At 39.9% G+C, this 15408-nt stretch overlaps 1 protein-coding gene across 1 annotated transcript in view; it reads right to left on the minus strand.

The window, feature by feature from the left end:
- The window catches only part of LOC107036124 (amyloid-beta-like protein), a gene marked incomplete at its 3' end in the record, with an annotated part of 135271 nt that overhangs the window by 97038 nt on the left and 22825 nt on the right, over nt 1–15408 (minus strand). The window contains exons 2-3 of the mRNA XM_015253865.1: nt 1244–1297; nt 928–1059 (exon numbers count right to left, since the gene is read on the minus strand). Coding sequence (XP_015109351.1) covers nt 928–1059; nt 1244–1297 — 186 coding nt within the window. The remainder of the gene's footprint in view (nt 1–927; nt 1060–1243; nt 1298–15408) is intronic.

Consider the following 15408-nt stretch of genomic DNA (forward strand, 5'->3'; position numbering starts at 1 on the left):
AAAGGAGGTTAGGCGGGGTATGAGGTGAATTTGAGAGTGAATTTCTGTGGTTCCCGGTAACTTAGTCGGTAAAAGTACCCGGCGCGTATCTGGGAGACCCGGGTTCAATTCCTGGCTGGGTGAAGCGGAAATTTTTTCTCTCTAAATTCTAATTCTCTTAGAATTCTTTAATGCCTAAAGGAGGTTAGGCGGGGTATGAGGTGAATTTGAGTGAATTTCTGTGGTTACCGGTAGCTTATTCGGTAAGAGTGCCCGGCGCGTATCTGGGAAATCCGAGTTCGATTCCCGGCTGGGTGAGGTGGGAATTTTTGCTCTCTAAATTCTAATTCTCTTAGAATTTTTTTTTTTGCTTTCGTTTTACAACCTCACAAGTAAACGAAACGACTTTTCGTTTACTTTTCGTTTACGGGTAAACGAAAAGGCACTTTTCGGCATGCGGTGAACGTACCAGCAGTGTCAAAAATATTTTTTTTTATCACGCTGTGCAAAAAAGTAACTTTTTAGGCACGCTTCGTGACAGAAAATAAAACATTTTGGTAGTTAATAAATTGAAACTGGTTGACTAGAACGTGATTTAGGTAGAGAAAATGAATAACTACAAAAAAATCATATCTGCCAAATTAGGAGAAAATTTTTTAAGCCTGTCAACACAGCAAAAAATCCCCGTTTACTTTCGGAAGGGTGAAGGTCAGAGGTTAATCAGTTTGACATGGAATACCTCGTATGAATTCTTGTTGAAGAAATTGAACAGAGATCATCATGAATTTATCAACAAACGAACAACATATCGGTTTCTACCTTGGATGAATACATTTGCACATTGGAGTATTTGGTGTCCAATTCCTACGATACGTCCGCCCAAAAAATGCAACATAATCCACTGCCTTTTACAAGAAAACAGTCTTCTCTAACACACAGTACACTGACCTTTTTGCAATACTCGAGGATCTGCAGTTTATCTGACATACAACTTTTCTGGTCGGTTGATGAAACCCATCGTCCTTGTTCTCCCATGTGCTGTGCCAAGTACACCTCACTAGCTTCACATAAGGTGGCAACCTATAATTACAGTATTATTCGGTTATCGATCTGAAGCAAAAACGCTTCATATAAATGGTCACTTATTCCTAAAGTCATCCTGAGGAGTTCCCTTGGTTTTCAGAGGTGGAAGACAAGGATGTGAGTGGGAATTGGTAAAGTGCGGGTAAATGTGAGGAGCACAATTTCCCCAGTTCTACTTTACCTGAGGTTCCGACCTTCCACCTGCGGGCGCTAATTCCAGCCTTTCTGAAACAGCCTGAAATCATTCAAAAAATATACAATTAGTCTTTCCATTTTATAATAAACAAAATATAACATCAGAAGAATGGAATTATACAGTGTTACAAGGACATAAAGTTTGATTATTTGTGCACGCGTAGCACGCCATTTTTCATAATACCTGCTGGTGTTACCGGTGACAAACTTTGAATACCAATACGGAGGCAGTCGTCAAGTTTTTCAGGAAAAATCACTCGTGCTTCGCAGTCGTCATTTTTTAACCTGAAAAACTTGACTCCTTCGTTTGTTTGCAATGAACCATCGGGAATTGCTCGATAATTTTGAAGCTCTCGTGGTATTACTTGCGGAAATTGCACACTAGCTTCTGGAAATTGCATCTGATAATTGCATAGTAGCTCTTCATTTATTTCTAACTACACGGAGAGAAAAGTCGGGGAAAAATTCTAGTGCTCAGCACCAGAAACGAGGCGCAAACTGCCGAACTCCCATATTTTAATCGAAATAAGAATAAAAATTCTAGATCAGCACGGAAATTTTGCTGTAGTTTAATCAATTTTTGCAATGAAGCACGAGAAAAATTCTAGAGCATGCACTAGAAAATTTCCCGCTGTGTCAATTTTGTGGGGAATTCCGTAGAAAATTGTGGGAAAAACTTCATTAAGTCTTGGTAACATTAGAAATTTTATTGTGCAGTTGGAGAATTTTTCTAGTGCTAGCGCTAGAATTTTTGCCATTCTTCCTATCCTCATATGTTTCCGCGCGACATCGGCAACGTTCGGCTCGGCGAAGTGAGTCGAACAGCTGCACTCAGGAGTCCCGAGTGGAGACTTACAAATGACGTCTTCAACGTCAGGTAACGTTAGCGCGTGTTCTGCAGAATTATGTGATAATCAGGGATTATTGGGCGTATTTTTCTCTGAAAGTGTGATTAACCATATCAAATTTGTGGGAAAAAAGTGTGAAACAACCGGTCGTAGAAATTGTTGAAAATTACTGACATTATTCAGTGATGACGTTTTAAGATAATGTAATTCCCTGTAATCGTGGAACAAATGCAATAAAAAAAAAATAAAAATAATTCGTTGACTTGAGGCTCATTTTTGTTGATACTATAATACATTAATTTAAATAACGTTGATGTTATTAATGAATAATTTAAGAGGAAAAAAACGAAAATTGTGACCGGGGAAAATTTTTTTGTCTGTCGAGTATTTTTTCGTTTGCCGATAAAGAAGATTTCGTGATGAAACGACAAATTTTCTAGTGTCGAAGGGGAAATTTTCATGTGCTGGCACATTGCGCCTCAATTCTAGTGCAGCACTAGAATTTTTCCCGGAATTTCTCCACAAAAATTCTCTGACTTTTCTCTCCGTGTAATTGCAGGTTTTGTTGGAAGAAGCCCTCGAATACTGCGCTCTGCTTGGCCAAAATCCAGTCCCGAAAAATTCTCCGCCGAATACCCCGAGACCTTCAAAATTAATCGCAATATTTCCCTCAAACTTCTTTGTAAACAAACAAATGTCAAGTTTTGCAGGCTAAAAATCCCGAGTGCGCAGTACTTTCATTTGTTTGCAACGAAGCTATCGGGAAATATTCCGATAATTTTGAAGGTCTCGGGGTATTATAACTGAGAATTACCTAATTTATTTGAATTTCTAATCTAATATGAATATTCACTGTCAAATGACATTGAATTTTCAATGAAATCTGAAATTTCATGATTTTTTCCCCCTAAATCGCATGCAGTGTCACCGTCCTGAAAATTCTAAAATATATGTACCCATTTTTCTGGTTTTCTATTCATTTTCAGGGAAAAATGGAACGGACATTTACATTTTTCATTCATTTTTTCATGAAATTTTCGAGTTCTCAATGACGAAATTCTTTAAAATTTCAGTAGTAATTAAATTCGATAAAAATTTCCAAAAAATGTACCAGAAATTTCAGACGAAAATTTTCAACAGTATATCGATTCCTCTCGTGATGACTCCGGCTCAATTTATCACATCTCGATTTCCAGTTTTTTGTATTTTTTTTTATATGTAGAAGACCGAGGCGAAGCAAACCGAGGCAAAAACCCAAATTTTAACGCACTCAACATGCATCATGGGAAAACTGAAGGCTCTCTACGGCGAATGAGGAAGTTTGCAGCCGGTTCTTCATAAAACTCTGTCCATTCAACAACTTCTGAATAGTTTTCAATCTAGTTTAATGGACAGTAAAACATTCGATCAGCAGGACGAGCCCCTTTACTCAAGAGTGTATCGTCACTACATATTTACATAACTATGGTTATCGCATTTCCTACTGGAGTGGTTTGCGCAACTTAGATTGGATTTTTTGTGGCTGAGGATTTTTGAAGGATTACTCTACCGCAAAATTAGTAACAACAGAGTGAGCCATCTACATCATTTTTAAGGGGGAGCTTATGTACGGCTTATGTATGGCTTATGTCAAGAACTAAAACATCCGTAAATACACTGAAAGAAAGGATTAGTTATTGTTAACGAATGGATTCGGTTGGAGATGACGGTCTATTTGGTCTCATCAAATATTCATCCGTTAATAGTTAACAAATCTCGTTTGGAATAAATGAATCAGTCTGTCAGTGTAGCCGTTATTTGATTTACTAACAGAAATCAAGAAGAGTTATAAATGTTCATCAAGAGAGGAATCGATAGATACGAAAACTAGCAAGATTTTTCATAAGGTCGATAAGTGCCAAGAAGAGATTAACTTTGCACCCTTCGAGAAAGACAATGAGAACTGTGGGCACACAGCTGGAAGCTGGAGATGCGTAGTTTATACACAGGCACTTCGGGTACTAGCCTGTAAAAGACTGTAAAATTCTCACGACTCAAATTCATGCACGATAAACAAAATCTGCTCATACACATCATGTGAGGGATGAAACCAGACGAAGAAATTACTCTGTAATCGTCCAGACACTATAGTATAGAAATCTGAATGAATGAGGATTTGGTTCTGATTGGACGTACACAGGTCTTTCAAGATCTTTCCAGACCTAGATGGACCTGGTAAGTCCTAATCAGTTCTGCGACGTACTTTTCCAGAGACCTTTCGAATCCTCAGTTCTTTTCGGTCCTGAGAAGTCCTCCTCGATGCTACCGAGAACGCGTGATTTTACGAGCGGGTGAAGGGGAAGGCATGTATGCGGAGGGTTGAAATTTGTAGCCAACGAGGAGACAGGGTTGCAGAATATATTTTAGCCACCCTCATCTCCCCGTTTGCAGGCGGTGTTTAAATAAAAAATAGTGAACGTTGATTCTGTATTTATTGACCCCCTGATGCCAATAAAACCCTCGGAGGTGACAGAAAAGGGGAAAAAAAAATTTTCATTTTCACGTGGGTCAAGGGTGAAAGTCGATTTTCGCCAAAATTGAATTTTATCGCCAAGTGAAAGTTGATTCTGTATTTTCTAACAATTCTGATGCCAATGAAACCCCCGAAGGCGCGACAACAGTCGAAATAATTTTTTTTTTCAACCCGAGCCAAAGAGTCAGATTTTCTGTTTTTCCAAAGGGAAAGTCGACTTTTGCCAAAATCGAATTTTTTAGTCCGGCGAGTATTGATTCCAACTATTTAAGCGACGGGCTATTCAAAACTCAAAAGTATGTGGAAAAAGTGAAAACTGAGAAACCGTTTTTTTGGCCCCAGCCAAAGAGTCAGATTTTCGGGTTTTCCGGGGCAAGTGGATTTTGGCCAAAATCGAATTTTTTAGTCGGGTGAACGTTGATTCCAACTATTTAAGCGACGGGCTATTCAGAACTCTCAAAAGTATGTGGAAAAAGTGAAAACTGAAAAAAAAAATTTTCACCGGGGGCCACAGGGTCAGATTTTCGGTTTTTACTTGGAACAATGGTCAGATTTGTTAACACTTTCATTTTTTATTTGGATAATGCATGCTAGCGTAGGGACAAGAGTGGCTAGAATAGATTCTGCAACCTTCTCCCCTTGTTAGGTAAAAATGTCAAGCCTCCACATACATGCATCTCCCCTCCACCCTCTCGTGAAATGTCGATTTTCGAGATTAAAAAAAAACAATAATTGCATTTTTTATTTCAATAACGTATGAGTAAACAGGGATATGAACGCAGATTTAATATAGGCCCATAGAATTACGGGGACCGGCGAGGATTTGGAAAGTCTGAATACAAGTCCTGCTTACACCTAACAAGTGCTGAAATGGGACATAACCAGAGGTAGAAAGGTCTCGGAAGCACTTGGGAAGAGGCTTCCCAAGACCTATCCAGTTCTGAACGGAAAGACCTAAGTAGAACTTGTCAGGTCCAATTATTCGACTCGGGCGCTCGCTCCAAACAAAACGTTGCCTGGAAAATTTCTTACTCCTAGGCAGGCAGCCTAAAATAATTTTGATCAAATTCGGGTTTAGTTGCACTGATTTGAATTTTAGCAGAGTATCCTGAGATGAATCTGATCAGATTCGAATTCTATCATCCTGATATTAAGTTGAGTAGAGTAGCCTAAAATGAATAATATCAGATTGAGATTTGATCACCCTGATCCGAATCCGAGCACGGCGTCCCCCGCTTCAACGGTCAGACGATTCCATGCAGGGTAAGACAAAACCGCCGAAGATCGGGCCAACATCGGCCCCAATATGCCCAGTGATCGGCAGTAGAATTCGGCCGATGATCCCCCCAACCATGGAGCGTTACCACATATCATTAACGCTGCCGATGTCGGCCCAATGTTCGCGTTTGTTATCCGCCGGGCATCACTTGAACAAATTATGCAATTGGGACCGACGGCCGTGGCTGTGTGGTTAGAGTATGGGATTGGCACGTGAGCGACCCGGGTTCGATACCCGGCTGGGGAGTCAAAATTTGTAACACTCTAATCTCACAGTTTCACTGTCGAGCGGGAGTCTCGTTAAAGGGACGACTGTACCTGGGGAGGTTTTTCTCTCAAGCGAGGTTTTCCCTCGTCCTTCGGCGAATGCGGTACAGGGGGTTGGGGGGTGGGAAGGGAACATATCGTAAAAACCCGAAAGGGTATACGAGAGAAAATAATTTTTTTATGCAATTTGGTTAATATACATTTTTTTAAAAATGATTTCCGATTGTCCGATCACTTTTTCCATTAGTTTCAATGAACCTATGAAATAAACCAGGGTAAGACCGTTCGTCACTGTCGATGGGCATGTATTGGAGTCTCTAATTTATTAAAAACAATGAAAAATAGAAATTATCATTGTTATTTATGATTAATTAGTGCTTCTGAATAATCACCGCGCATCCGTATTTGAAATACAACGAAATTGAACATCTGAAAAATTACTACTGCTGCTACTGGGATTCGATCCGGGGTCATTCTGATCTGTAGTCGGGTACACTGACGACTGAATCATCTAACATATCTTATGTTGGTCGATTTTTCTCGGGTATATGAACACTACGAGGTGCTTACCTCTCTTCCTCTCTATCCATCAATTCTATTATCCGCAATTCATCGAATAATAACTCCCGAGTGTCAGTAGTGGTCACGCGGGTAGCGTACGGCTCCGGTGGTCTTTCAAGCTAAGCAGCGTTTAGTCTGCCCAGTACTTGGATGGGTGTCCGCTTAGCCCTACCTCTCCGCGTGCGACTATTGACGCTAGGCACGAATGTACAGACCTACTGTGCCCATCGAGTCAGTGTGACCGATGGCCACAATAGAATCCCTGCAATATCGGCCGGCTGTACGACTGAGGTTTTCCATGGTTTCCCTGGCAGTCCTTGTCCGAGGGCGGAGAGGGAAAACGATAGTGGGAGGGGGGAGTGCTGGATAACTTCACTTCTACTATCAGAAGTCTGTCTAGAACTTGTTTATTGCCAGCCATAGTGGAGGAATAATATTTGAAGATGATACGTGGAAACCAATGTCATATTCACAACACGAGATTCACAATTCAAGATTAACGCGGTGGTCTCTGGTTAGGGCGTAGGCTTAGTAATCATAGGATCCCGGATTAAAAACCAGTCGTGAGCGGAATAATTTAAGATAACAAAATCGGCTTTTTCTGCGATAAATGCATTGCGGGATGACAAATAAACTCACAAATCATCGTAAAAATGTGTTTTGAAAATTGAATTATCATTTTTTGTTGATAATTATAAGTAATGAAACGACGCGTTCCTCCTATCCGGCTCCATGGGGCTTCATCAGATTCGGTTTCGCCAGACTTGATCAAATTTGGATCTAAAATAGCATTACACCTTTCATCAGGACCTGATCAATTCGCATGATCACAGCCTTATCCGAGGTCAGAACTGACCTGAGCAAATCCTGATTTGAGCCTAATCGAAATTTCCACTCAGGAAACTGAAAGGAACAAACATGAAGCTACGGTTTACATCACTACATATTATAGCTCAATAATATTACTAGCCAGAATCATCACAAGAACGAAATATTATGCTAAATAATATTATTAAGAACAATTTCTCGATAAGAGTTATTTGGGACTACTCGTCAACCACGTCCTCGTCGTGAGTTCTGGGTCACGCGAAAAGCTGGTAAGGATTATATTCTTCACCAGCAGCCCTTGAGATTCCCTAAGGAAGTGTCACTTATTGGTTAAAACGAATAATTAAAAAATGAAATAAAGAAATACGTAGGAAACGAGAAGAATGGAAATACAAAGGAGAAAAACTGGAAGTAGTAGGAGAATTTAAGTACCTGGGCTACTGGTTCACAACAGTCATATACAGAGTGTTCCAAAACTCCTGTGTAATTTCTGAGCGCATGAAACATGGTGAAATTCTGAGTCGAAAGTTCCTCTTCGAGTTTTTGCTCCGGGGCTTACTTAACGAGTTATTAATTAATGAAGTTGAACAATTATGGCGCCGGTGGCCAGATTCGCATTCGAGTAGCAACTTGGAGTGACAGGAATGAAAATGGACGAAGAAAGAGAAGACTTACTCCGATATGGATACCAGAACCCTACAACTTAATCTGGTTCCCCCATGTACACAAAACCCAACCCGCTCTCCATCTCCCCACCACTTCTTCAATATTATTGAATTTATACGGTTATAACGATTTATATTGAATTTATATTGATTATTAATGCAGCAATAGTTGCAGAGGAGGCGTCGGATCTACAAAAGATGCTGAAGACATTGGAGAGATGGGCAGATAGGAATCTAATGGTGGTGAGCGTAGAAAAAATCAAAATAATGATATTCAGGAAGGAAGGAGAGAAGAAACGAGAAGAATGGAGATACAAAGGAGAAAAACTGGAAGTAGTAGGAGAATTTAAGTACCTGGGCTACTGGTTCACAACCGGAAACTCGTATGCAAAACACACGAGGAAATTGGCGGGGAAAGCACAATCGATGGTCAATAAAACTTGGGGGGAAATGACGAGGGCAAAGCTGAAGAACCTGAGAAGGAGGCTATACTTCATGGGGGTGACGGTGAAGGCTGCGGCACTATACGGAATAGAGCTATGGGGGTGAAAAAGGCAGGAGAATGTAGAGAGCGTGCAGAAGAAGTACATAAAGGCCAGCATGGGGTTGGCAAGAAACACACCGGACTATATTTCGAGAATAGAGGCAGGAACTTGTAGTGTGGAAGTGAAGGCAGTGAGGAGAGCGGCAGGGTTCTTGATCAAACTGAGCAAGATGGACGAGAGTAGATGGGCAAGGAAGTGCTTGAGAGAGGAACTGAGAGGAATAAAAAATAGACAGGCTACGAACTGGGGAAAGGAAGTGCAGAGGAAGCTGAGATCGCTAGGAGACGGGGTATTTCTGGAACTACTGTGGGAAGGGAGAGAGGCAGAGGCGGAGGAAAGACTCCTGGAGATGCTGAAAATCTTAGAAGACCAGGAAAAGCAGGAAGATTGGGAAAGGATTTAAAGGTCGAGATACTGCGACTACGATAGAGAGGTGAAGGAGGATACAACGATGAGCGGGTGTTGGGGGGATAGGAGGCTAGGAATAGAGGAGAAGGTGTCATGGGCAAGGTGGAGATGCGGAAACGTGCTGCGGGCAGGAAAGAGCGACTTTGAAAACGATGAATGCAGGGCATGCGGAAAAAAGGCAGAAAGACTGGAACATGTGATAGACTGCAAGGAATTAATGAGGAGATTAAGAGAGGAGGATAGGAGCTGGTGGAGAAAATGAAGAAGGAAGTATGGCAGGATCAACTGGAGGGAGAGGTTTCTGATGTAGTTGAGAGAGAAACCTGGAAAGAAAGGGTGCGAGAGATTAGCAAGGATTGAGAAGGCGCTGCAAGAAGCAGAGGAAGAAACCAAAGAGAGGGCAAGGAGGGACAGGAGTAGCTGCGAAGACAACAGTGTAGGAAGAAGGGGGGACAGTTTTAAAAAAAATGAGAAAAGCAACAAATATGTGAGGACTAATAGTGATACTAAATATTAACTAACATAAAGCAGAATTAAGATAAAGGATAACAGAAAAATGAACAGAGAAAAATTTTATATAATTTTATATAACGGATGTTAACGAATATTAAGGAGGAGAGGAGGAGGACTACATAGGTGTAAAACAAAGAAAAACGTTTGTAACACCAAAGAGATGAATAAATAAAATAAAAAATATATTGATTATAACGTTGAGTTCAACAGAATCGCTAATGAAGTTTTTAAAAAAATGATCTTCCAGTGGCTACGTTCTCGATCCGTCAAGTCCAGCACCGCTGTCATCGGTCAGCATCATTAATTATAACTCGTTAACTAAACCCCGGAGCCAAAAGTCAAAGAGGAACTTTCGACTCACAGTTTCACCTTCTTCCATTTCCTGGAAGTTTTGGGACAACCTGCATGAATTTGTAAATAACGAATTAGCGTGTCGCATGGAGAGCGACAGAGATATTAAGGGAACATTTTACATTAAAAAAAACCTCAACTGGGTTGTTGGTCGCTCGCTCCCATTGCAATCGGGTTGGAGTGGGTGTGACTTATAACGGGTCGAACCAATAACTCCCCGACCAATTGCCTTCCCTTCATTCATTGGGAAAAAACGCAAATTCTGAAAGTTTTATCCGGATATAGTCGATTATGCCATGAGGACGATAGGTGGAGGATTGTGAGGAGTGTGAAGCCTCGTCTCCGACTTACCACGCCTCGTGCTGCAAACTTCACACGACTCACAATCCGACGCCATCGGCCGAATGACATAATCTTTTTTTCGTTACGAAGGCGCGACAAGGGCGGCGATGACAAAACAGGTAAAGGACTTACTCCAAAAGACAACTCCGGGTGAATTCCTTTATGGGGACAAGGTGGGGGAAGTTATCAAGATTGCAAAAACCGCTGAGAAGTTGGGAAAAGAAATTTCTACTCAGTCATCGGTGACTCCATCTTTGACTTCAAGAAAGAGCCTTTTCAAGCAAAATGGTCGCTCGGTAAACTGGGATCGCCCTGCTCGAGGATCGAGAACCCTGAATCAAGGCCAAAAGCTACCTCAAGCAGCCACCAAGTTCTCCAAATCTTCAGCAAAACCTCGTCATCCACCCCCTCCCAAAAATCAGTCAACTCCCCAGGAAAAACAATAGATCTTGAGGTAAGAACTGCAGGACGTTTACAACATTTCCAAAAAGCCTGGCTTTCGATCACAAAAGACAAGTTTGTCTTGGATTGTATCAAGCGTTATAGAATTTCCTTTTTTGAAAAGATTGATCAAATGAGGATTTTCCAAGGTAATAAATTTTTATTAGAAGATTATAACAATTTGGATATAGAAATTGAAAAATTGGAACGTTGTGGAGCTATCCAACGTTGTGTTGCAGTCCAGGGTCAATTTGTTTCACCCTTTTTCTTGATTCCAAAACCTAGCGATTCTAAACGTTTCATTCTCAACTTGAAAGTTTTAAATAAATCAATTAAAACTCCACATTTCAAACTGGAGGATTTGCGAACAGCGGTAAAATTGATTTCAAAAGATGTTTTTATGTGCACTTTGGATCTCAAGGATGCATATTTTGTCGTCAATATTCATGAAGATAGCAGAAAATTCTTAAGATACATTTTTCGTGACAATCTTTATGAATTCACCGGTCTGCCTTTTGGATTGACCTCGAGTCCTTTTGTTTTTACTAAAATAATGAAAGCTGCAGTCAGTTTCTTGAGAAACCAAGGATTATTATCTACCATTTATCTGGACGACATTTTGTGCATAGGTAAAACCTATGAAGATTGTAAAATCAATGTTTAGAAGACGAAAGACTTATTGAAATCTCTGGATTTTTTAATCAATGAAGAAAAAGGCAGATCAGAACCAAGTAAACAATGCAAATTCCTAGGAATGTTAATCAAGTCAGAAAAGATGACAATTGAATTACCTCTCCAAGAAATTACAATTAATAAAATCGATCGAAGCTTGTCTATCTAAAAACTCTTTTAAAATTAGATATCTCGCAAGTCTCATTGGATCTTTAATTGCAGCCTGCCCGGCAGTTCCATATGGCATTCTGTATATAAAAATTCTGGAGAAAGAAAAATTTTTAGCCTTACTTATAAACGATCAGGACTTCGAACAAAGTATGAGTTTGTCGAGAGTGGCTTGTGAAGATCTTTTTTGGTGGGCAATACCCTGAACTGAATCGTTTAGCTAGGAATATTTGGCAATGGTGTGAGACAAAACATATCTGGATAGATGCAGAGTACGTAGCTTCAAAGGAAAACGTTGACGCAGACAGAGAATCTCGCTCAACGAGTATTGATATGGAGTGGGAATTCTCTGACGTTGCCTTTAGAAAAATCGTTAAATCTTGGGGTTCTCCTGAGGTGGATTTATTCGCCTCAACAATTAACGCTAAAGTTGGAAAATTGTGTTCCTGGAGGCGAGACCCAGAGGCTTGGAGGTGGATGCTTTCACTGTAAATTGGACAGACCTCAATTTATATGCTTTCTCACCATTTTCCGTGATTCTTAAAATGTTACGAAAGATAAAAGATGATAAAGCCTCTGGAGTAGTGGTAGTTCCACATTAGCCATCTCAGCCTTGGTACTCAATTTTCATGGACCTGCTCTGTGAAGATCCTATAATCTTCACACCATCAGCTGATTTGTTATTATCACCCTGCAGGTCCATGAAACATCCTCTGGCCCATCACCTTTCCCTGGTTTGCGGGAGATTAAGCGGTTAGCATACCTGAGACAAGGCCTACAAGAGGACACAACTCAAATTATGATTTCTTCCCTGGCGGAATCAACATTACGTCAATACAACTCAAGTTTGAAAAATTGGTGGGTTTTCTGTAACTCATCCATGCTGGATCCTCTGGATTTTAACAAGAATTCCTTATTAAAATTTTTCACTGCTCGTTTCAATTCGGAAGCTTCATTCGGGTCACTAAATAGTGATAGAGCAGCGATTACTTTCATTTGTGATGATGATGTTACTAAGGATCCCATGTTTTCTCGTTTTTTTAAGTGAGTATTTAAGTTAAGGCCAACTCAACCCAAATATCAATCTATTTGGAATGTTGAAATAGCCTTGAAATGGACTGAATCTCTAGATCCACTAGAATCCTTAAGTCTGAAGCCGTTAACTTATAAACTCGTCCTTCTACTAGCTCTAGCTACTACACACAGAGTTCATACTCTTTCTCTTATCAAACTTCAGAATATTAGAGTGCTTGAATGGGGGGTTCAGATTGATATATCTGACATCATCAAAACCTCCAAACCAGGGGCTCCGCAGCCCAGGTTTTTTTTTCCATTTTTTCAGGAAAGAATTAAAGTTTGTGTAGCTAGAGCTCTCATTCATTATTTGGAGGTATCCAAAGATTTACGTGGTAATGAAGATACTTTGTTTGTAACCTTGAATAATCTTCACAATCCTGCGACATCGCAGACCATTAGCAGGTGGATAAAAAGCAGCCTCAAGGAGGCTGGTATAGACCATAATTTCACAGCTCACAGCACAAGACATGCCTCTACCTCTGCAGCTAAATTAAAAGGCATTGATATAGGTCTCATTCACGAGACAGCATCTTGGTCAGATAAATCGAGGGTCTTCGCGAAATTCTATGATAGACCTGTGTTTGGTGAGAAAGGAACTTTCGTGTCTACTGTTCTGGGAGATAAAAGAAATATCTAATGGATTCCCATCTTTATGCTTTGTTTTTTCCTTTTCACAAAGTTTAATAGATCAACAGTTTTTGGTCTCTTAGTTATAGCCTCAGTATCTAGGCTTTATGGATATATATAATGTTATATATACATAGTATATCTACAACATATATGATAGTTTTGGATTAAATAAAAAGTAAAAAAAAAATCTTACTCTGAACTGCTACTAGTAATTATCATCATTGAAATCCCGAGAACGAGACTGAAATATAATTAAAAATCAGACGCACTTACCTGTAAGTGAAGTTCGATTGTAATTATATGAAGTCTCGTTCGAAGGGATTACAACCCACCCTAAAAAAACAAACCCTCCCGAGATTGATTTTTCTTTAGTTTTTTCCCTTTTTATTTTTGTTGACTCTAAAAATTATGATTGTCATAGCGTCCACGAGGGCGCCAAGGGGCGCTCGGGGCGTATTTTTTTGAATTGCTCTCTGAAATTGTGACTCGACCTGGCATAAGCGGCGGTACTACTAGTAATTATCATCATTTCAAGCCCTTCGAACGAGACTTCATATAATTACAATCGAACTTCACTTACAGGGAACTTCGTTTGATTTTTAAAAATATTGAAAATTTTTCGAAAAGTTTCAAATTTCAAGAAGTCATCTTTGAATAACCCCAAACCCGCTGATTCCATGTAGAAATACAAGCGGAGATGTGGCTGAAACTCCGCTCACGTCCTCGAATCGAGAGCTCAGCGCCGGCTGGACTTTATTAGCAAGGGGGATTAAGCGGAGAAATTTCTACCCCGGATACGATTCCGCTCAACATCCAATTAAAGTCAAGTTATGTGAAGACTCGTCGATCACACAAAATTAATTCCAATCCCATCGATTTCTCAAGTAAAATCGTCGAATTTGAATGAAATTGTCGCTTTTTTTACAAGTTTTACGTGAATAACTAACATACACTCCTCCAAAAACGTCATAGAATGATTCTAGGGGTCATGAAACGTGGAGATATGATGAAATACCCACATTCGATTTTCTGGGTCCTTACAATAACTTCCTCTCTGCAGGTCTGGAAACTAAAAATTATTAATTTGATGGATATAAAGAATAGAAATCACATAACAATTCCACGACTAGGGCCCGCCACGGGCACGTTCCCATTATGATCAATTACACGGTGACAGCTGAATTCTGCTGGAAGCTCAAGGGGATAAACTCTGAAGAGAATCATTCTAGGCATTGTTTACAGTTTTCTGGGGAGGATCTTCTCAGAACCCGAAGAGAATCCTCCAAAGTTGAAAAGTATCCTCAGAAGACCCTGAACGGAATCCTTCCACGCTTCTCCTTGAAAATTTCCTTGGGAGAGGATTTGTGCCGAGAAGAATTTTCTTCAGGTTTTCCAAGAGGATTCTCCTCGGGTAACAGTGGAGGAAGCCAGGAATAACTGAAATGTACTTTATGTCATGCGTGCGTGTAAAGTGCAGGTTAACAGGGGCGTTTGGAGGTCGGTAAATCAAATTTTACACGCACCACCAATCGTTCTTTACTTTTCACTAATCTTTCTTAACAGACGTTCCCAGTTTTACCCGCGTCCTATGCTATTTTACTGGTATTTTACACGTTCTCAATAACCCCTAGCGACATCTTGCGGTACAAACATAACCCATTATCCCAACCATACACCGATCAGCTGATCCATTAGACACTATTTAACGAAACAAATCGCAGTGCAAAAAGCTAAAAAATAAACTACATAATAATAAATAATTAACTCAAAAAGTGAAATATGAATACACAAGAAGATATGTTTAGCGAACACGATGAAATACTACCTGATAATATACTTCGAAACGCTCAGGAAGCAGAGAAATGCTATCAAGAAAAAGCCAACTTTGAAAGAAAAAAGAAAATGAGTATTTTTTCTAAATATTAGAGAATAATTTTTTTTGCGCGATTTTTCTCCCCCCCCCCCCCCAACCCTGAAGAAAATATGAGAAAAGTTTGTTGATTTTTTATTATTTTTTTATTAGTATGAAGAATTAATAAACATAA

The sequence above is a fragment of the Diachasma alloeum genome, unplaced genomic scaffold (genome assembly GCF_001412515.2).
Source record: "Diachasma alloeum isolate Michigan unplaced genomic scaffold, Dall2.0 Dall_scaffold_00206, whole genome shotgun sequence".
NCBI classification, from domain to species: Eukaryota; Metazoa; Arthropoda; class Insecta; order Hymenoptera; family Braconidae; genus Diachasma; species Diachasma alloeum.